The 23,873-nt window shown below is 42.1% G+C and overlaps 1 protein-coding gene across 1 annotated transcript in view; it reads right to left on the reverse strand.

Moving 5' to 3' along the window:
- The window catches only part of CLASP1 (cytoplasmic linker associated protein 1), a 4,127,769-nt gene that overhangs the window by 851,420 nt on the left and 3,252,476 nt on the right, over positions 1-23,873 (reverse strand). Inside the window, exon 31 of the mRNA XM_044073692.1 lies at positions 9,707-9,802. Coding sequence (XP_043929627.1) covers positions 9,707-9,802 — 96 coding nt within the window. The remainder of the gene's footprint in view (positions 1-9,706; positions 9,803-23,873) is intronic.

Here is a 23,873-nt window from a genome sequence, read left to right on the forward strand (position 1 = left end):
GCCAGCGCCCTGGAGTCTCTATCAGAAGGAGTAGGATTTTTAGCAGTAGTAGCCTTAATGCCCTTGGGCCCCTGAGAAATAGTCTCTGGATCTGCAATAGGATTTTTGAAAAGGAACTTGTGGGACTCAGGAACCTTGTAGTATCTGTCAGCTTTACTAGGAGCAGGAGGCAGGGAATCAGGGGCCAAACTGGATTCTGAGAAAACATCCTCAACAATATGTAGTACAAGAGAAATAGCCAAAGACCTACGCTGAGGTAGAAGAAGGAAATCCCTAAGCCTCTTTCTTGAATCAGAAAAATTCCTGGCTTTCCCAGTGAAAATGCTCCCTTAAAGTATGTAAGGTTTCCCCAAAAGAAAAAATCCTTAGGAGGGGGAGCAGAGGGAATAGAATCCTCTGCATCAGAATCCTCGTAAGCAGGTAAGGACAAATCCAGGTCATCAGAAGGGTCAGAAAAAACAGAATCCTGATCAGAAGATTCATAATCAAGCTCAGCCCTAGGCCTCTTAGAGAGACTACCCCCGATTAGAGTTATTAGAGCTTCAGCCATTTTTATCATTTGTTTTTTAGGCATAGGGGCCTGAGCATGTGGCCTGGGCATCGTTTTTTTAGACACTGATCGAGATTTAGGCCTTAGTAATGATGGAGGCATCGATTTAATATGCAAGTCCGTAGGCCTGAATACACCCTCAGAAGCCGGTGTCTGTACAGCGGATCCGGACCCATCCAAGGTAGAGACATCTGCGGGTTCCATACTTGAAGTATCTCACAGCATACTGGACTCCGAATGGGTGTCAGTAGAGGCCTGCGAATCAGAACTAGCAGGTATCAGGGGCTGCGAAAGTGCCTCACTGAGTACCGGCGAACTAGCAACTGGGTTAGGAGAAGCGTCGTCGGCAGTTTTGGACCTCGGCGGCCTGCCTCTGTCTTTATCTTTGCGTTTTTTCGGAATCCCAGTAGTCGGATGGCTAACTGACAACATTTCTGGATAATTAAACCGAGAACCGAAATATTTAGAGGCAAAAATATACCGACAGCAAGGTACGTTGTGGTCAGGGCCTAGGCAAGGAATACAGTACAAATGAAAATATTTATGAGGTATTTGCTTTCCACAAGTAATGCAATTATTGACTTTTACTGGCATCGGAAAGGAGCTAGAATGGGTGTCAGTAGAGGCCTGCGAATCAGAAGTAGCAGGTATCAGGGGCTGCGAAAGTGCCTCACTGAGTACCGGCGAACTGGCAACTGGCTTAGAAGAAGCGTCGTCGGCAGTTTTGGACCTCGGCGGCCTGTCTCTGTCTTTATCTTTGCATTTTGGAATCCCAGTAGTCGGATGGCTAACCGACAACATTTCTGGATAATTAAACCGAGAACCGATATATTTAGAGGCAAAAATATACAGACGACAGATAGTGCGCTGATTAAATAAAGCAAAAAACTGACAGCAAGATACGCTGTGGTCAGGGCCTAGGCAAGGAATACAGTACAAATGAAAATATTTATGAGGTATTTGCTTTCCACAAGTAATGCAATTATTGACTTTTACTGGCATCGGAAAGGAGCTAGAAAAAGTTTCCCCAACGGGGTACTTAGCTTTAAGTTGAAGACTTCGGTTCTGAAACTCGAAAACAAAAATTTCAGGAGTCGGATGACCGGCACTTGTGAACTGCTTCTGCTTCGGGGACCGCACAGCAAGAAAGACTGATGTAATGGCATCAGCTGCATGTTTTTTATCCCTGATGACCTGACGTCATGGAAGAAGGGACAGCAACCGACGCAGGACCCGAGACTTTGTTAATCAATCCGACTGAGGGCAACCTGCAAGCAGATTACCCAAATGTAATGACTGCAACAGTGAAACATGAAGAACATCCTCAAAAACCTACAACTCTACAAACATCTTAGAAACAAAGCCAAATCCCAAATAAAATCTGACAAAAATATTATAAAGGTGTCCAACAAATTAATTATAACAATCCTAAAAATTTTTGGCCAACCGTAAAAAAAACTGCTACAACCAGGTAATACCTCTACCCCCAAACCTAACCTAGTTCCATCAAACAACAGTATAGCCTCACAAATCAATACCTTCTTTACAAACTCAATTCACTCCTTAATTGACTCATAAGTTCATAGGTGTTTACTAGGCTAACAACCACAAGGACCTTTTTAAACCTAGCCATGCATCCCAAATCTCTGAAAACGTTCTGATACCCTTGATAAGTGTAAGCAGGGGCCTGGGTGATAAACCATTTACAAGTTACCTGTGTCCACTAAAGACATAGGTGGCAAACCAGGGAAGAATTTCTGGTTTCCCATCCAACTGTCCAAGTTGCACTTGAATTGGGTTGGGGAGGAACTTTGCTTCGCATGGATGGGGGGGGGGACTGTTCCATAGACAGGGTAGTCTCTGGGATACATACCTCTCTCTCCAGCAGGTCCTATTTATATCACAGGCAAGGTTTAAGTCTTTAGAATTGGTCATTCTGGTGCTGTTTGTTTTGTGGATATACAGGAGTTCCATCGGAGTGGGGTCTGACAATGTCCTGTATGCCAGGCATAGATCTCCCCCTCAAAAGCCTGAGGAGGCAGAATACAGGGAAAGGGCCTTGAGGTAGCCTGTATAGGACATTTTACTTACGCCATGTATTCTTTTAAAGTGAAAACTCTGTGAACGTTCTAATTGTTGGATATGCCTGATTAGGTATATACAAAAGGGGGCACTGTATTCAATGATAGGTCTGATGAATGCTGATTACAGTGGAACAATGACTTCCTTGGACTTAGATGCCATACTTTTGTTTATAAGTTGCGCAACATCGAACGATTTCTTCACCACTGTAGACATGTGATGGTCAAAGGCTGGATTACTATTTGTGTGTGTCCCTAAGTCCCTGACTACTGGGTCAACTCTAAGGGGTATGATGTCAATATGATAGTTACCAGGGATGGATGACTTCCCATATTACCAAAAAACACCACCAGCTATTCCAACCTCAACTAATCCATCTGGTACCAACTTTGCCTTTAATCCTGTTCCAACCCATACCATCAAAAAACTACTTAAAAATCTCAGACCCACAATCCTATCAGCAGACAACCTACCTTCAAAATTTCTAAAGATAGCAGCAGATGCCATTACCTTCCCAGTCTCAATCCTGATTAATCGCTCTATCCTCGAAAATGACATTCCACTAAACTGGAAAATATCACACATCATTCCCTTATACAAAGGGACCCACGGTGGTGGTGCTGCGGTAGCGTTGTCGCCTCACAGTAAGATGCTGTCTGCTTCGATTCTCAGATAGAGCGTCTTCTGCGTGGAAACATGCATGAATGGGCGTACCTTCGTTGAAAGTTGTGCGTCAGGGCTGGTAACTCGGCACGTAAAAATCAGCTACCAATCATTAGCGGACCGGAGTTCCGCTGTGGCGACCCCTAACCAGGCAAAGCCGAAAGACACAACAATATTCCCTCATACAAAGGGGCAATAACACAGAACTAATTAACTATAGACATATTGCCATTCTACCATCCCTCTCCAAAATATTAGAAAAATGTATTCACAAGCTTTTAAACTGCCTACTTAACAACAACCTCTACTCTCACAGCACCACAACGGCATGCCTTGGCTTCACTGTCACTATAAACCCCACAAAGAAACCTAGGAAAATTTGTTTAATCTATCTTCTTAGACCTCTCTAAGGCATTTGATACAGTTTCTCACCAGAAACTGGTCACTGAGCTTGCCAACCGGAATCTTAGCTACTCTTCCCTATCATAGCTCCATAGCTGCTATACCGTCCGACAGCAAGCAGTCAAGTGGCAACAGGAGCTCTTTACTCTACTTCCTGTCAACATAGGTGTTCCACAAGATTCCATACTAGGTCACCTATTCCTTTCCATCTTCACTAACCAGTTACACAAATCTACCCCTCTTGCCTCAAGTCATCCAATATGCAGATGACTCAACCCTCATCTGTACTGCATCTTCTCTTAAACAATTAGAAACCACTACTCAACAGTCCTTCTTCGAAGTACACCTGGCTAGCTGAAGTTTAACTTATACTGAATACATCCAAAACCAAGCTAATGCTCTTCCACCCCACCAAAACACCCAATACCCCTACAACATTTCAGATATACTCAACCAACATCACTATATCAGCCATCTCCCAAACAAAATTATTAGGTGTAATAATCAACAATAAAATGAAATTTAATATACACCTACCTCAGACCATTAAGAAGACTCGCATTAAACTACGCTCCCTGTATGGAGTCAAGGCTTTTCTTAGTACAGTAAACTCTCAGTTAACGGGAACTCAAGCAACCAGAAAAAAAAATCGAAGAAATACAGTACAATTTTCTTGTGTTGCACTTTCTATCCCAGCCCCCCCAACACACACACACACACACACACACACACACACACACACACACACACACACACACAGAAACATACCTTACATTTTTAGAGTTTTAAAAAGGAAGATAGGATATAAATTCCCAACCTCCCCAACCTAAGAACACGTCAAACCAAACAAATGGTATAGAATACAGTATCAGTCAAGCCTACTTTTAATAGTAACTCTCAAGCAACCAGAAACTACAGTTATCCAGCATCTACCAATCCCCATGGGTGCCGGTAAACTGAAAATTTACTGTAATCAAACTAGACAAGACATAGCTAGAACCCATCTCCTGTCCACACTACTCTATGCCTCCCCCATACTCACTAACCAAAGTAAAACAGACCTATCTAACTCCTGTTACAACAAAATAGTGAAATTCGCCACCAATTCCCCACACAGATCCCACCACTATTCTGCCCTACACCAACTAAACTGATTATAATTTCCCCATCTGTTAACCTATACGCAGCTCATCTCTCCCCACAGAATTGTTCATCAACGGGAAAGAACCCCTGCTCTACAACAGATACTTCTTCTGTATTCCACCAGTCCGCAACTCTGATCTTCTCATGAAACTCTCCTAAATGTATCTAAAAGTAACAACAAGGCCAGAGACTCCATCTCTTCTAACTATACATCCAGCATCTGGAATATTATTCCACAACATATTGTACACACTACCAGCCCATTCCAATTCCTCCAAAAACTTCTAAAAGAAATGCCTCACAAACAACTGTATCTGCTCCTGTACCTGCCCTGGCTAGTTCCTCAAATCCTAAACTCTATTCTCTCTCCACTTTTGCCTGCATATCACCCTCTCCACTGTACCTTCTCCCTACTGCACTACATCTGTTCCCTTTTACCTCACACCCTACTTCTTCCTCCTCCACCCTGCTCACCCTTTCTCCACCACTAATCTAACCTGCCTAACTTCCTACTTGGTCTCAATAGTTTTGAACCAAGAGTTAACTTCATATCCTAAACAGTTCTCTTGCAAATGTATGTACAACTACCCCTCTAACCACAATTAACTTGTACCAACACCAACAAAATTGTATATTTAATTATTATGCATCTTACCCCCCCCCCCCTATTTGTATGACTTTGAATCTTGCTGTATCATTGGAATTGTTATTATGACTTTCAAATTTTGTTAACTGACCAATGGAGCTTTTCTCCCCAGGCCTCCGCTGAAAATGGGCTTGCACCCAGTCAGACCATCCCTGTAAACAAATGTAAAGTAAATAAATAAAAATCATAATCAAACCTTAGAGATGTGCACAGGAAGTCATTATAGCTTATGACGGGGCTGGAGATCGTTTCTTTTACTTTCCTCACAGACCCCAGAGGTGTGCAAAGAAGGTTACAATAGCTTGTGTAAGGGCAGTGTATTCTCTAGGAGCAACTAAGTGGGATACATTGTTGTAATCATAATCTTTTTCAATTTCCTCACAATCAGACATCATTCATTTATACAGATGGCAGCCACAGGGGTGAAGAGTGAGGAGGCATGCTGTGTATATGTATGACAGCAGTCACATGAAATCCATGACTGTAGCCATTTAATCTTTCTACAGGTAGCAACTGTCTTTTTTGCAGGGATAAGATTTTTGTATTCTCAAAAACAACTGTTCATTGCGAACTTCTATTAAGTTTCATAGGCAAGTATCCATGTGGGCCATTTTAAGCCTAGATTCTCTCCCTCATCAAACCTTGACTCTGTGAGGTAAACACCTTAACCATTTGTCCAGCTTTGAACATTAAGCTTAGGCAAAACTTGTGTCTTACTTGAAAGAAAAAAAATACAACTGAAATTCTTTTCTTACTCATGTTTTTAGTTCAGGCCACCAGTGGATAAAAAAGTTATGAAAATGCTCTGAAAAGCACCTTGCCCATCTATAACTCTATGGCTTCTGGGGCCCTGGCTTAACTGAATTATTTCCTGCATTATTATTATTATGTTGTCTTGGCCAAGTAAGATGCACTGAAAAGATGCAAGAAAAATTGAAGTTAATTAACAACACTAAATTCCTTTCCTTAATCATAACTTCTGTTTAAGCCATCACTGGATGAAAATGTTATGTAAAAAGTAAAAAAAAAAAAAAAAAAAACTTTAAAATTACTTCAGAGCACACAGAAAGTCTTCTCTTCTTGAAAATGCTTAAGAGTAAAGCAAAATGTGAGAAAAGGAAGAAAAAAGTAATGTGCACTGGAGGATATGTTTGTCTATGTAAGGTGTGTGAAATGGTAGGCAATGCCAGCCCAGCCCTGTACATAACAGTTGTTGTAATGCATCTCATTGTGATTAAATGCCCAGTCACTGTGAATGTCCCTCTGTGAGATGGGCCAACACAGTGTGGCACACAGGCCTGTTGTAATATAAAACCATTGTAGCTAAAGTTCAGTCTGTGAGTAGTACTACTAAAAACTCTGGAGCATGGACAAAAAGGTTGCTTAGGTGGGGTGGCAGTGACAGAGTGACACATGGACTGGCAGTATCCAGGGATCTGTCAACTTTTTTGGGCCCCCAAAATGCTAACACCGGCCCTAATCCCAGTTATTCTTATTAAGAGTTATATATAACTATTGACCATGGGATGGGTAATACCAATCTATAACCAAAAGGGATAGGTTATTTTGAGCACAAAAAGGGAAACTGGCTAAGCTTAAAATGGCCTGTAAAGGCAGATAGCCTAGTACTTACTTATGAACCTATGGAAGTCTAAGTTGTTTCTCCACTGGTTATCTCAGATTCAAATTCTGGTTTCTTTTAGTATTTTACAGCAACCTAACTTGATCTAATAACTCAGAGCACTGTATTCTGGGAAGAGGGGAGAAGCTTGAGCTTTCAAGAGATTCTAATAGTTGTCAAGAAAAGGCATTTGCTGTGACCAGTCCAAACATTTTGGTGTATGGATACAAGGACCAATGAGTTCCATTGCTATGATAAATGCATAGTGTTTTAATGCTCTAACATGATATGAAAAGTTAACAAATGATGACAGCTAAAGAGAACCCTCAGACCAAACAGTTACAGTCTTAAGAATCTCCTCACATCCAACAGAAAAAAAACAATTGATAATTAGGAAAACCAGGGAAATTTTGCTTGCACTTAAATGCCATCACTGTTTTTTTTAACTGAATTACATTATGCTCTCATGGCTCCATGTCACCTGACCAATGTTTCCTCAATACCATGCTTCCACCTAAACCCCCTTATTTTCCATCACTTACTTTACACATGGGGGTTGGAGTGTAACCTACAACAGTATAACTGACAGTAAAGCGACTACTTAATGCAATTCCTACATTTCATTTTTTTTTTCACATCCCTTACTGTCCTACAGAAGCATTCATACAATGCTGCCCCCCTACTGACCTACACTAGCATTCATGCAATGCTAGAAGAACCACACGGCATCTCTCTCTCTATAGCTGTTTTTGCTGTACCACCAGGATCAGCAATGTAGCAGCACATCCATATCCTACTACACATGGGACAGAAGGCTCTCGTGTTCAGTTTACCCCCATATTCCAAGCAAGTTTCATGCCAAGTTCAAATACCAGCCTCAGGTCACTGACATCAAATATATGCTTTTATCCCTCTGTAAAACAGAGCTGGCAATATATTTCAAAATGGATGAGACTGCTTTTTGAAAGTAATGAGCAAGGACAAAATAGGAAATCTGGGATTACTTGGAGCATTACTCCTTTAAAAGGAAAGTCTACGGGTTCACCATTTCCCCTGAGTAACCAAAACCACTGTTCTGAGGGTATCACTGAAGTACTGGCACAATGGTCAGGAGATAAATACTTAACTGAGGTTAAGTGAAGCTTGCCCTCTGCTAGGTTCTGGCAACAGTAACATTTTCATAAAAGGTCTTTCAAAAAAGAAAATGAGAAAATAAAGGTAAGCTGAGTATGTCAATTAAAACTGTAAACAATATCAGAAAATGTATTCTAACTTGAGATGCACAGTGTACAGTCGACTGCAAGAAAAGAACTGAGGAGGTCTAAAACCAAAGTTATGCTATAAAACAAGGCTTGAGGATGACGAGCAATTTCTGGCTGGACTGTTGAAATTCTTGTCAAACATCTTCTAGTTGCAAACATACTCATCTCTGAGATACACTGGATCTGAAGGGCTACAATACACTTTAATGAAAAAACAGACAATTTCAATTAAAACCTTTTTACAACTCAATAATTTGTTAATAAAATATAAAGTCAGTGAAACATATATACCAGTTAAGATGGTTCTTGCATGCAGTCACACAGAAAGTACGACAGGAAATGAGATGCAGGAGGTACATATTTAAGAACTCCACAGCAAAGCTTTTAGAATACAGATGGACCCACCACCTCTGTCTCTACACACACAGGTCATAAAACTTTACTAATGTTTTCCAGATTGGGGGGGGGGCAAGGGAGGGTTATTATCTTCATATGAAATCAGGCTTTCACCAGTTTCTCCTCCCTATTTCAAATCTGTAACCCCCCCACCATCAATTTTGACTCATTTGGCTGTAATTATGATAAGGATTAACCAGCATGCATACAAGTTTTCAGTGAGAGCCCAAGATCTGTGGTCAATAGAGCTGCAAAGAGTATAAGAGGAGGAATCAACCCTGGACAGCATAATGCAACAGAGCTGCTGACAACCTGTTACTCTAGTATCTGTGCTACGCTGTCAGCTTTATTAGAATGAACATAAAAGGTGATATCCTTATCCCATAACAGAAATATACAGTGTTAAAATGTACTATTTAAAATACGTTATTTTACACTTTAACACTTGAATAATCTAGTAATGGAAACTGGGAAAAAGCAACCTAAAACCAACAATGGACTGCGGGGGAAATTCTCTTCTTTGATGTTCTGTCATACAAGGGCTTAAAACTCCAAGGTTTTACATAACTATGCATTAAATTAGTGAAGTTTGATTCAATAGCTGACTTAAGCTAGTGACGCAAAGCAACATACACATATCCATTAAAACTGTAACTAGACTCCTTCTGTCTAAGTCGGTCATTAATTGTGCTGGTTATTTGAGCAGTGAAAAGTGCTAATGTATCACTTTCCTCCACCATGTCATACCCATCTCAGAAGCAGCAAACATTAACTTAAGAAAAAAAGATGCACACCCAAAATGCCAGGGTTAACAACACACACCATGCCATAAAGTTCTTTAAGAAGGCAGCCCACAAGATATTCTGCAAAACCAGGTTGTGAGAAGGTTACACCGCAGACAGTTAAGTAATCGGAGGGATTAGTACACTCAATTTAACTACCTGTTTACATCTTTCCTCCAGATTCCCTTCACCGGGCCCTGATGTAGTTGAGGAGGACCTGGCAGGAAGATCATCACATACCCAGTTATGCAGAGACTGAGGTTAACAAGCAAAACATGGAGAAGGGGGAAAAAAAAATAAAACATTTAGATATAAAAAATGCAGGAAAAAAAGGCTGCACCTGCCAGACAACAGTGTTATACAATACAGTTCTTTAGGTTTTTCCAGCTCATCGAGTCCAACACATAAAAATGACTATCTTACAGGAACAGGCTATTCTGGGATTTGAAAAATAATCTAATGCAATAATCGCCTTCGATGTTGCTGCATAATTAAGTCATGAAATGACATTTTCCTACTGTAAATTTAGGTAATATAAAGAGGTGGCCCATTTTAACACAACAAATAATTAAAAAAAAACAACCAATACCTGAAATGGAAGGAAATTTAAAGTGTTTTAATGGATAAATATAACATTATTTAAATTACAGAAATGTTCTTACTGTATATTCTTATTTATGATGAAAACTCTCGTTGATGGGTCCCTGGTTAGGTTCATTCTTTCCACCAATCACAGTTCAACAGTTCAGGATGTTCCCCACACTTAAGGATGCATGTACTCCTGTTCTGAAGCATACCATGATGTCACTGCCTACTGCACCCAGTTCTTGACAGCATACCTCTCAGCTCTCTGATTTTCACTCAAAATGTTGCTCTATCTCTCTTAAAGCTGGCAATTTTGCCAGAAAAGGCGGTGAGTTAAACTCAAATACAACCTACAATTGAGTTTATAACAAAAATATTCACTTTATGTAAATGTTGAAATTTCTGTATTGAATTGTGTCTTTTCATTTTTGTAACATTGTGACAAGCCAATTGCAACTATCATGGAACTTATCTATAAATATTTAATTAACTGTATGAACTATGTCCTTTTGTAACGTGAAATGTAACTTGTAATTATTGTGAAGTTTTTCTCCCCGGGCCTCCACTGAAAACAGGCTCTTCTTGGCCCAGTGGACTTCCCCGGTCATCAAACTTAAATAAAATACAAATAAAATAATAACTAGATTTATGGAATAATTAAAGTCACAGACATCTTTCTGTCAGCTTCTCAACTTAATAGTACTAATATTCTAAAATGTGTCACTGATCATTTCTGTATTTGTCCCTGATTCTGATGGCAAGAAGGTGAGAACTATGACTGCCAGTTTGCCCCGAATGAGTAGCTTTCTAAACTAATGAAAAGTAGCATAGGAATACATAACTTCCCAGCTTACACAGAACTCTAGTGAAGTGAGCTTTAACCTCAGCATTCATCAGCAGGAGATGGCAATAAAAAAATGTAGCTTACAATCCACTTGGAAATGGTCTCTCTGGCAGAAGTGTTGCTAGCTATTCTGATGGCCAGTGCCCCCCCAGGTTGAGGAGCAAAATACGTCTTCTAACTGAGGAAAAGAAACTCTTCCTTCTTTTAAATGGTAGTAACTGCTTACTGCTTGAGACATTTGTAGCAAGCAATTGCTGCATTTTATGCCACACAGAGGGAACTAAATAAATGCATTTTCTTTTTATTAAACTGTAGTAAACTGTTTGCAACAGTTTATGCCACATATTCTCTTACTGAAAAAAAAAAACTCTTCTTCACTTTTAAACTGTGGCAAACTGCTTGCTACATTTGCAGCATGCAACTAGTACAATTTATGCAGCACACAATGAGTGGCAAGTATTTGTTTCTGACCAAAAATTCAATAGTGGCATTCCTTTCTGAATGTTGGTAATACAATGAAGGTTGATAAGCATTGGATAATCATGCTCTCTAACTATATTTGCTCCAGGGCCAGCCGTCCCCTTTGCCTACCCTAGCTACTCTACTGCTTCCTAGCAACTTATGAGTCCTTCCTTCCTTCCTTGAATTGAAGAAAGTAAACAACCAGTCCATTTACCTGTACTTGTGTATCAGTTTCAAGCAATACATGAACTAAATTTGAACATCTATGATGGAAAAGACTCTCTCTCGATTTTCACTGCTCACAAAGAAATCCAAAGAACAAATACCTGCTCAGTTTTCCTGACTGCACCTACCCTAGCCAGATAATGTTTGAGGGCCCTTTAAACATTCCATCAGTTCAACAGCACCTCCTCTACTGCATACCTCTAAATTTTTAGTGCAATAATTCTGGACAAAGCCCCAAAATAAGGGACAGATTTTAAAAATTGCTTTTATAAACTTGGAAATTAGCTACAATAATGCATTTTACATTGGCATACATTTACTGAAGGATATGAAGTCTAAAACTCGAAATGTTTGTCATCCTCTGTGTTTTCCCAGTAATCCACAAATGTTATGAGGAACATGAGGCAGATAGTTGGACATTCAGCAAAATATGAGAGGTATGACATTGTAAGTGAAAAAAAAAAAGACTTTGAGTAAACTCAGCATAATAGACAAGAAAGGAGGGTTAGTATGTATGGTAACCACAAAAAGAGAAATCTGTGGTATCCCTTGAAGTCTCAGAAAAAACTAGTATGCAACCTATACTGGGTCCAAACAAACGAAGAAGAAACTTTGCAGTGTGGAGGGTGTGATGTTCACTTCCTAAATTATGTTATACACTTACTTCACTTAATAAAAAAAACGAACCGTAAAATACATGCTACAAAATAATCAAACAGAAAATAGTAGGTAGTCCACAGCTGAGTTAAAAATGGAATATCCTTTACTGAAACTCACAAACAAGTGACCGTAGTTGAGTATAATAAAAAGTATCAAAAACATTCCTTATGTACAATCAGGTTTTGTTACAACCTCTTTTTGAGAAGAACATCTCACACATAAAAGACTTTAATGAGTATTTTACAGTTATATTTTACAGCTCGATTTTTATTAAGTGAACTAAGTGGATAACATAATTTAGGAAGTGAACATCACACCCTCCTCACTGCAAAGTTTCTTCTTGGTTTGTGTATAGTAACCTAATACTTATGAAAATATGTAAATGTTTCCTCTTCCCAGACAATATGCAACGCAGATTTCCCTGGGTGAAGCAAAGCCATCAGGAAAAGAACATACAGGAATGGAAATCTATTTCACAGGAAAACACAGGTTCAAAAGTATGTAATATCAGCTTTTCACAAAAATATTAAAATTCATATGGAAGAAATGAACAGGCAGAAGATAAAGAATGCCCATGAAAAAAGGTCTCTGCAACTTCTAACTGGGCTACTGTGTTCATCTACAAGATCACCACACAGAAAACGTGGAGAGATGAATTGTGATAGTGAAATACTTTGGTTCAAAACTGGATAAGGGCAGCAAGTAGTCTCAGATGAGGATGACACTACAAGAAAAATAATAACAATATCCATCACCCATAAAGTGAACCTCTTCCACTTAGCCAGGAGAAATGAAGAAACTTCACATTATACACCATACATGTCTACTGCTTTTAACTCAAGAGCTAGGCATGCAACTTCAGCATCATTAGGATGGGGTGTAGTATGCACTACTGGAAGCAGATGGGGCAGAGCATGTGCCACCTGCTGGAGCAGGGAGATCAAAAGCTGATGAGTCTAACATGGAGCTGTTATAGGTTCACAGATTAGTACTAGGCTAACTGCCCTTATGGGTCATTTCAAGACTAGCAAATTACCCCATGTGAGAAGCATTACCTGTACCTTGTGTCTATAAGATAAACACCTTATCCATTATGCCAACATCCCAAACCAGGATCATGAAATTCCCCTTTACACTTCTTTCATAGGTTCATAAGAGATTACTAGACTAATGGCCCTAGGGCCTTTACATGTCTAGCCATATAATAACCCAAGTATCTTTACTGACCATAGTTAGATGGTCATTGTGAGCAGAGAGATTCTATGATCAGCACTGGTTGCCCCTGTGTATGAGGGACACAGGTGCCACCCCTGGGGTGAATTTACAGTCATCCATCCAGCTGTCAAGGGTGTGCTTGAATAGGGTTATTGAGGAGCTCTGCTTGCTTCACATGCCGTGGGGGCTTATTCCAGAGCAGTGGCAATCCCTGGGAGATGCATCTGTTTCTCCAACATGTTCTGTTAATGTCACAGGCTATGTTGAAATCCCTGGAGCGAGTTATTATCATCCCATTTGATCTGCGATGTGCAGCATTTCCATTAGGGTAGGGTCCAAGACTGGTCCTTAGCCCATGCACAGGTCGCCTCTCAGCAGCCTGTACAATACAGAGTACAGTGACAGGGCTTTCAGTCCTTCCATATATGTCATGTTCTGGAGGCCCTGGATTCTCTTGGTTAGAAACCTCTGTGGTCTCTTCAGTTGCTGCAGGTGTCTGGTGAGGTACATATAGAAGGCACCATTCTACTCAATTAGTGGTCGAATAAGGGTCAAGTACAGCGGAGCTATAACTTCCCTAGTCTTGGATGCAATGCCCTTATTTATGAGATATGTAATGTAGAATGCTTTTCTTACCACTTCAGACACACGGTGATCAAAGTTTAGATTACTATCAACCTGTGTTTCCATGTCTCATGCCAATGCGTTTGAGCTTAGAGGGGTGCTAGCTATATCATAATTAGAAGGGGTATCTCTTTCCCAAAGGGAATAATGAGGCATTTGTTTGTGTTAAGTTTTATTTTGTGAGTTTGGCACCTATAATTTGGCTGTGTCAATCCTTTCTGTAACATGTTACCATCATTAGGGCACTCTACGACTGCCCCTAGTTTACAGTCATCTGCAAACTTGGTAAGCCACAGGCCATCTACTATCACTTGGACTTCAGAGAAACAGATTCCAAACAGTAGAAAGCTCAGCACAGATCCTTGTGGGACCCCCACTGGTAACTGATCTACTGGTGGAGGTGGACTCCCCAACTTTGACAGCATGCATTCTGTTGGTGAGCCAGTTTGCTACCCATCTAGTAATGTAAAGGTTAATCCCTACCAGAGAGAGGTTCTCTATGATACCTGAATACGGGATTGTGCCCACGGCCTTGGCTAAATCAAGACAGGTGGTATGTACAGTTTTTCCCTCATCCAGGGCTTTGGTGACATTCTCAAAGATGTCCACTAGGTTTAATAAGCAAGATACACTCTTGACAAAACCAAACTGTGTGAGGTCAAGGGTTTGAAGTTTGCCTATGTCCTTGTGGATAAAGTCCAGGATGATTATTTCCATGGCCTTACAGATAAGGATGGTTAGGCTTTTGGGTCAATAGGTCCCAGGGTCAGCTGATGGACCCACTTTGTGCAAGGGGGATTACTGTTGTTGTTCTCCACTCTGCCGGCACAAAGCCAGTTCTCAGGTTACAGTTAAAGAGAATGCCAAGTGGTTCTGTTAGGTCTTGTTTTAGACTGTTTAGTAAGCAGTCTGGGATGTTATCTGGTCTCACAGAGGTCGTGTTTTTGGCCTTGGAGAGTATCTGCATGACCTGTTATTTGGAGATACTTGGTAGAGAACTGGTCTCAGGAATGCTTTGGAGTATGTCTGGTGGGGAAGGGGGGGGGTGAAGTTATTGTTAAATCTGCCAGCTAGCAGATTGGCAATTTCCTCAAGTTCAGTGTGAGTGGGACCATCCAATATAAGTTTGGCACATAGCTGACATTCCCTTTTAGGTTTCAAACGTAGCTAGAGAATGCCTTATGACTGTCTTTAGCTAGGGATGCTAACAGACTCGGATCTAGTTTTGGAGGACTTAACAAGACATCAGATTTGCTTGTCAAGCTGTGGAGGGTATTCTTTCTCTGTTGACTAAGTTCCCTCCTGTTCTTAGATATCAGTTTCTTTCTTTTGTTGTATAGCTTATTTAAACTTGTAGTCCACCAGAGTGGCTTATTTTATTTATTTTTTTTTTGGGAAGACCTGGTTTTGTTCCTGTTGGGTACAGCCGAGTCAATGCATTTAAGTGGCTGTATAGGGCATTTGTGTATTCCTCTGTATAGGAGTCATTGTTGGCTATGTTGGCAGAGGCTTTGAAACTTTTTATACCATTGCTTAGTAGGCAATAGTTTGCTTTGCAGAAATTTCTCAGTGTTTTTACTCCTGTAGGGGTGTCAGGTTTGATCTTTACTTGAGATCTTTAGCTTCGGGAAAACTGAATAAGTAGGGTCAGGAGAAAGTTTTAAGTAAGCTGCCTCATCCACAGTAAGGTCACGGAATCTGAACAGTGTCTCAGTATCTCACCCTTGTGAGTAACACAATGGCAACTCTGCAATATCCTGCTTCAGTGATATTCCCAGACCCTGAAGACCTCTTATGAATGAGCACCCTAACATGTGAGAATACCTGCTTGGATACTAAGTAACCCTGGAATGTGTTGGGAAATGAGGAAAAACTGGCAAACAATAGCCCACTTCCATAGGACTCTGGTCTCCTGGAAAGAGAAGATCTCATCTTGCTTGATGATACAGGAAGACAGCAGGAAAGTTGTCGATTTGGGCAAGTAGAGGACTGGGATGGAGACAATCCTGCAAAGACTGAAAGCCAAGATAGGTCACACTCATTTCTGATATAGTGAGGCACAGAATCTGTTCCTTATGAAAACCAGTACTCTTAGGCTAACCAGGGCAAAAGTGCTCTCACCATCCACACACAATCATCTCACATGAGCATCTTAAATTTGCATTTCTGGGAGAAAGGGGGAGACCCTGGGAAAGGCTGGGTGCATGCAGTCACATATCTCATCTGTACAACACTTTGGAGACAAATGAATATGGTCTTCTAGACTGTTCATCCCATTAGAGTGTTACAACCAACAGAAAACTCACACACTAAGTTCAACAAACTGTATTGCTAGAACAGCAGCTGAAAAGAACCGGAGAAGCAATAAACCAAAAAAAAATGGTACTTGGCAAGATTTAACTTTCCTGTCTGTAATAAAAAACACATAAACCACTATCACATCTAAGATCAGTTCCAGGAATGTCACCCAATGCGATAAGAAAACTGAAAATTCTGAAGGTTCACAGTCATCCCTGACAGGTTGAGTAGCTACAGTTTCCCATCCCTGTGACATGTCACCTGCTCTGAGGAATGGGATGACAGAAGCCAGCCAATCTAAATAAGGGAACATACAGACTTAGTCCAGCTGCGCATAGCAGCAGCCATCACAATTCAAAACCTGGTAAAAATACATGGAGCATGGGACAAGCTAAACAAGCTCTTGTTTTGGTACTTCTGATCTACTAGCATGAACTAGAACAACCCGGAATGACCCTTGTGAATCAGAATGTGTAAATAGGTGTTTTCCGTGTCCAGGAAGCATAACCAATACTCACTGTGCAAAGGGGGCATCAGAAACCATATAGGGAACATTCTGAGTGGAAACACTGCAGAAACTCATTAAATCTTTTGAGATCTATAATGAGTCAAATACCTCTGGCCTTTCTGGAGACCAAGAAGAAACAGAAACAAAACTGCCAAGTCTCCTGTCTGGAAACTGGCTAGAATGACCTTTTATACAAAAACAATTGGATTTCTTGTTGCAGAACCTATTGCTTGGGACGATCCCAGCTGCAGACTGGATGGAGTTAAGGAGGAGGAAGACTAATGAGCTTCATGTTGTACTTCTGCTCCAGATTCTGACGGACGGAAACATCAAACACCTTCTGCTGAGCTGTAGTTAAAGCTGTGCAGCAGACTTAATGCTTATGACTTTCAATACATAAACAAACAAACCGGTTCAGAAAATTTAATTACATATTGATTTGAACACACTTCATAAGGCAGAAACAATACAGGCATATGTTGTTCAGCCTTGTTAAACATAGACGGTAAAAACTCAGGATACTTCTGCTGCTGTTGCACAAAACTTAGAAAACATTTTTTTCAGTGAAAAATGAATAATCTAACTTTAAACAAACAACTCAAGTTCGGTGTAGACTTTCCTGGCAGTTGTTTAGTCCATAAGATTGAACCATAGACAAATTCCCGTTGCTTTGCTATGGCAGCAGTTGCTGTTTGCATACAGTTCCTATAGCAACCTGTAGACTGGATGTACTTTTTCTTTTAGTAAACCATACCTCCAGTGTCTCCTGACCATTTGCAGATGAAGGATTTAGCATCCACTGTAGAAAAGCAGTAGCTTTCTCAAGGCACATTTAATACTTACAGTACAGTTTTACCATGATACACAACTTACCCAAACTACAGATAATCCAGCAACAAAAAGTCCAAAGTTTACAGTTCTGCACACAACTTAGTCAGCACATCTTTTCTTGCTAATACAAACAACTCCATTTTATCATACCCTAGTGTTAAACCTGTATGTGTGTGCCATGCACAGCTGCTAGCTTACTTTCTAGTTCCCGGTAAGCACACATTTCTGGGAGACATCCAATCTGACAGTTGAAGCTACAGCAGAAATACCTACTCTCAGATACTAAACCTTTAGATACATCACAGCAGTGGCTGGAAGCCCTAATAAAAAGTCTTGGCGGGCTTGGATTTTCTTAGCCTATAGCAAAAGGTCCCTTCAGTTTCTTGGTGGAGATGGGTCTGGAACCGCTCTTGGCTGTCCCACCTCATGGCACTTTTCTGAAAAGGGTTATACATGGCTGTTATTTCTGATGTCTTCACATTTTAGACAACATATATATGAAGGGCAACTTCTGCTCTTTTTCCTTCAGCTCCAAGATGAGATAGTGCACATCTTTTCCAAAGAAATGAGGCATCAAGGAAGGGTAGTCCAATATCTTGGGCTGCTTCTCTTTTAGGAGCCCACTTGAGTAAAATAGAGTGGCAGTGTAGAACAAACCTGAAAGCAGTGCTAAGAGTGTGTTGGCAACATCAAACAAAATTTGCAGGGATTACATGCAGATCACCTACATAAGCCCCTCCTCAAAATCCTGAGGAATAGGCTCAGGTCTTGTGCATTCTGCTAGCTGCTCAATGAGTCTGGACAAGGACTAGACTATCTCAGCAAATTCTTTCTAAGACACCCAGGATCCCTTACAGAATTCCACAGGCTAGCAGTTGGGATCATCAAAAGCACTGCTGCCAAAATCTCCTCTAAGGGCTTCAAAATGGTTAATGAAGACACACTGATTCAAACCAACAAAGAAAAACTCAACAAGCATGCACTGACATGGAATGACTCAAGGAAAAACACACCAGTGAAAACAAAGACGTGAAGTGGAGAATATGCAGCACTGTAAAACCAAAGGGCACTTGTCTCCTTCAAAGAAGCACCCTTGTCTGTCTGTATTGCAATTGTACCTGATGGAAGAGAGTTCTGGAATGCCTGCAATGCCAAAAGTACTGCACTCATCTCTAGGACACTGATGTGCAAGTGGTACTCGTGTTCCTGCCAAGTTCCTTGGAAGGTCTTTCCCAGATAATGCCCCCTCCCCCACCCTATCTGGGAACCGTCCGTGTTCACTGTGGCTACTGTTTGGGGGAGAGTGAATGGCCTGCCTAGAGTTATCTGTGTGCAATGAAGCCACCAATGTAGGTCTTTCTTGCAGGAGTCCGTAATGAAGATCTTGTGGGACATGAGTAAATCCTGCATGGACCACTGAGCGAAGAGAAGCCACTGTAGGACTCTCATATGTAGACATGCCAGAGGGACTAATGTTATAGCAGTTGCCATAGGGCCCAAGACCTTATGAACCAACTTTACCTGTACTTTCTTTTTTGAGAGCAAGATGGACACGATGTCGCAGTCCCTGTACCCTGTCGTGAGGCAGTTTTGCAACAATGTATTCTGTGTTTAAGTCTGCTCCTATAAACGTAATATGATGTGATGGCAGCAAGGCAGATTTTGCAAAATTTATGGTAATGCCCAATTAAGAGCAAAGATGAACGGTGAGCGTCTCTTGCCTTGGTTAGTAGATACTCGGTGGTGGCAGTCAGGAGCCAGTCGTCTAAGTATGGAAACGTCCGGAATCCTAGATGCCTCAGGTGAGCCGTGATTACTACCATGCATTTGGTAAACACTCAGGGGGCTGTAGTGAGATCAAACGGCAGAGCTCGGAATTGGTAATGACTGGCTCCCAGCCAGAAGCATAGATGTCTCCTGGATCGCCTGTCCATTTTTATATGGTGGTGCTCATCCTGGAGATCGATTGAGCACATCCAAGTGTCTTTTCCCAGAAAGGGAAGTATAGACTGCAGTGTCACCATCCAGAACTTTGATTTTTTTTTTTAGACTTGTTCACCCTGCTGAGATTCAAGATGGGTCTCCAGTCCCCTGTCTTTTTTGGAACCAAAAAGAACCTTGAGTAAGTTCCGAATCCAGTTTGGTCTGCGGGGACTTCTTGGATGACTCTTTTTTCTTAGCAACTTTTGTACCTCTAGGGTTGCTTGGTCCCTTTGACAGGGTGGAATGTCTGAGACTGATTTTGTCTTTGGGGGTGGGGTGGAGAAGGGTATGTTGTACCCCCTGGATATTATTGACTGTACCCATTTGTCTTGAGTGATATTTAGTCAGGCTTTTGGGTGCAGTCTGCCCCTGACTGCCTCCAGAGATGGACAGGCGGGCCTCCTTTCAGGAGCGCTGGAAGGGTCTGCCAGAGAACATATCTCTGTCACCCTGATTTTGCAGACCTCTTCTGCAGCGAGGTCGATGTCTTCCATTGTTACCTCCCCCTCTGCCTCTGGGGGAAGATTCAACATGTGCGTCAGGTAAAGCTCTTTGTGATTTACAGAACCACATTTTCTCGCCCTTCTGGCCTTTGGGGTAAGGCCTGGTAGGGAGGGAAAATGTATTCCATGGCAGAGTCTTGCCTTCTTGTTTGCACCTGGTCAGAGTCTCTAACTTTTGGCTCAAACAAGGATGAGCTGTCAAAAGGGGCATTAGTGAAGGAAGACTTGAAGGGCTCAGTGAACTTGCAAAGCTGCATCCAGGAATGCCTCCTCAGAGCAATTCCTGTACCAGCTGCCCTACTGGCACCACTGGCTGCATAAGAAATGAGCCACAGAGAGGAGTTGTCTACGGAATTTGAGGTAGCAAGCTGGGCAGTCACCTTGTCTGGAACCCCTCCAGCTGTGGAACCTTGGAGGTATCACCTACCTCCTTTAGGAGATCCCTCTGAAGTCTGGTAAAATGGGTCAAATAGTTCAGCAAGCTGAGTGTAAAAGCCGCTGATGAGAATGTACGCTTTTCATACCTGTCCATCGTGCAAGACTCCTTACTTGGCAAATGGACAGATGAAGACGTCTTAGCTAACTCTTTTTTGGTGGCCACTGCCACCATCATAGCATCTACTGGGACACCTTTCGTTATAAAGTCTTTGTCTGAGGGAGCTGTTATGAATTTATTGGTCCTCCTCGGAAGAGGTTCCATGGATTCTGGACAGCCCCACGCCTTTCGACTAATAATGCAGAGGTGCTGGTCAAAGGGTGGAGACACAAAAGAGGTGGAGGGTTGAGAAAGAAATGCCTTCAGGTATACGGACTCATCTTCAGAAGGGGTGAGGGTCTTCCAGCCACCTCTCTGCTTCAGGATCTCTCGGATGTCTGAGAAGGAGACATCCTCAGAGGGTGACCGTAGGAACCCTTCTGAATCATCCAAGTCCATATCTGACGTGACAGACTCCTCAGAGGGGTCTAGATGTTTCCTCTAACATGTTCTCTTTCAAGAGACCTCCCCAGAGGGATCCTTTGGGGAGGTTGCGGAAGAGTGGGACTCACCCAATGGGGCGTCCTGGGGCATCGGTTCTTTACACCTGGGGGAGGGATGGTAGAGAGGCAGACACCGGCACTTTAGGGGGAAGAGTGCTTGGATCTGAGTGTGGAGCCATCAAGGGTGACAGCACACTCCTCATCAACACAAAGGTACCACCTGGGCCTGAGGAAGCCTCCAGCTCCGAAGAGCCAGGAAACTCCTCTCACACCAAGGAGGTGGGCTCTGAGGCTGATGTAGGCGCCGAGCTCACCCGCTCCCATGTCCAGAGAGGTAGATTCGGATCCGACAAGGGTCCGATCCAACTCTCCTCCCTGGATCTGACTGGGGAGCGTCGACTCCCAGACTCTTCGAACGAAGATTGTACAGAAGAGGTCGGAGCAGAAGTCAGGGCTGAAAACCCTGGGGTGAGTCTCGGGCCCTACGGTTCCACCACAAACACATCCAAGCACTCCGGCTCTGAAACCACTGGGTCGGAAGAGGAATAGAAGGAGGAGCTGTAGCAGAAGTCGGTTCCAATTCCTTTTGGGCTGGATTCGAAAGCATTTTGTCCAGAGTCGGAGTCCAAAGCAACCTCTTGACCACCCTCTGCACTTCGTCATCCAATAGACTCCTGGATGATCGAGAGGACAGGGCTGAGGATTTTACACTACCAGCCACAGACTGTAAAACAGGTGATTGGGGAAATGAGGAGACCAGCTCCATATATGGCTCCTAGAACCAAAGAAGTAGTCTTTTTCAGCCAAAAAGCCTTCGAGTCTGAAGTAGTATCCTTAGAAAGCTTTTTAGCCGGCTCAGAAGCAGGAACTCTTTTTGTTGACTTGTCAGACTTAGGAGATTGAGATGCTTTGGAAGAAGTCTGGTTCCCTCATAGTGCCTCAGCAAAAGGGAGCAATCCCTTGATCATGAGTTTGTTTTTACATTCCTGCAGTACTCTAGAACTGAATCCATGACATAAAGAACATGAGTCTTGAAGGTGTACCACACCTAAACAGTAGACACAACTAGTGTGCCCATTGGTTTAGGACATTTTCTGAGAACAGGAGTCACATTTTTTGAAGCCTGACTGTTTCACTTCTTTCCCTTCCATGGACATTGTGAAAAACTACAGCAACAACAATGAACACTGCCCAGGAAACTAAGTTAAAGATAGAGATAACAAGGCTAGCAAAGAAAGTACAGTTTTGTACCTACCATAAATGTAGATGTTCGAGTGCTAATACAGCTGCAGTCATAACAGATGGGTTCCCCTGCCATCAGGCGGGGCCTCGGTCGGCCGAATTCCAAATTCTAGGTCCGGCGTCGGTTGTCGTTGCTTCTTCCCTGACGTCAGTGCGACAGGGGTATAAAGGAACCAGCCAACGCCATTTTCTTCAGTTTATCTTGCCGCAAATGTCAGGTGCCCCCAGAAGGAAGGCAATACATAAATTTGTGTAATAATGCAGTGCAATATAATCAAAATACAGTAGTTGCAAGCAAATACATCATAAATGAATACCCCAATCAGGTTGTATGAGGATGTGTTTAGCCTATAGGCCTGTCCCAAGAGGGGAAGGAGGGAGGGAAACCAGGACTGCAGCTGTATTAGCACTCGAACATCTACATTTATGGTAGGTACAACACTGTACTATGTTCATCATGCATACAGCTGCAGTCATAACAGATGGGTAGAATCCCAAAGCTAAGAAAGGGGTAGTAGGCACTAGGTGGAACTAGGAGGAGCCAAAATGCCCTGCAAGACTGCAGTGGCAAAGCCTGCTCTAGACTTGGAGTATAATGGTAGGTTGTAGTGCTTGGAGAAGGTATGCACAGAACTCCAAGCGGCTGCTTCTAAAATATCCTTGGTAGGAACTCCTCTGAGGAAGGCTGCAGAGGTGGCTGTGGCCCTGGTGGAATGAGTTCTAATGCCTGTAGGTACAGCTTTGCCATGAAAGGAATAGCAAAAGCGTATGCAGTGGGCTATCCACTTCGAGATTGTCTGTTTGGAAATTGGCTTTCCTTGAGCTCCTACCGCATAGGCCACAAAGAGCTGTTCTGATTTTCTGAAAGGCTTTGTTCTGTCCAAATAATAACGTAGTTGTCTGTGGATGTCCAAGGAATGTAGTAATCTCTCCCCTTTGTTTTGAGGATTAGGATAAAAAGTAGGTAAATGTATGGCCTGATTTAAAGCTACCCTGGATACCACTTTAGGCATAAAGGACGGGTTGGTTCGTAAGGAAACTCTGTCCTGATGGAAGATGATATAAGGCTGGACAGCCATGAGAGCCTGTAGTTCTGAAACTCTACGAGCTGAGGTGATAGCCAGAAGGAAAGCTGTTTTCCAGGACAAATATTGCAAATCTGATGAGGCAGCTGGCTCAAAGGGAGGCAAGGTCAGTTTTTCCAGAATGAAATTAAGATCCCAAGCAGGTATTGGTTGTTTCCTTGGAGGTCTTAAATTCTTAGCACCTCTGAGGAACTGTCTTAAGAGAGGGTGAGAGAATAAAGCTGGATCAGTGCTGTATTCTGCAGAAATGGCTGAGGCATGGATTTTGATGAAGGAGAAAGAA

The sequence above is a fragment of the Protopterus annectens genome, chromosome 6.part0 (genome assembly GCF_019279795.1).
Source record: "Protopterus annectens isolate FY-2018-M chromosome 6.part0, PAN1.0, whole genome shotgun sequence".
In the NCBI taxonomy this organism is placed as follows: Eukaryota; Metazoa; Chordata; order Ceratodontiformes; family Protopteridae; genus Protopterus; species Protopterus annectens.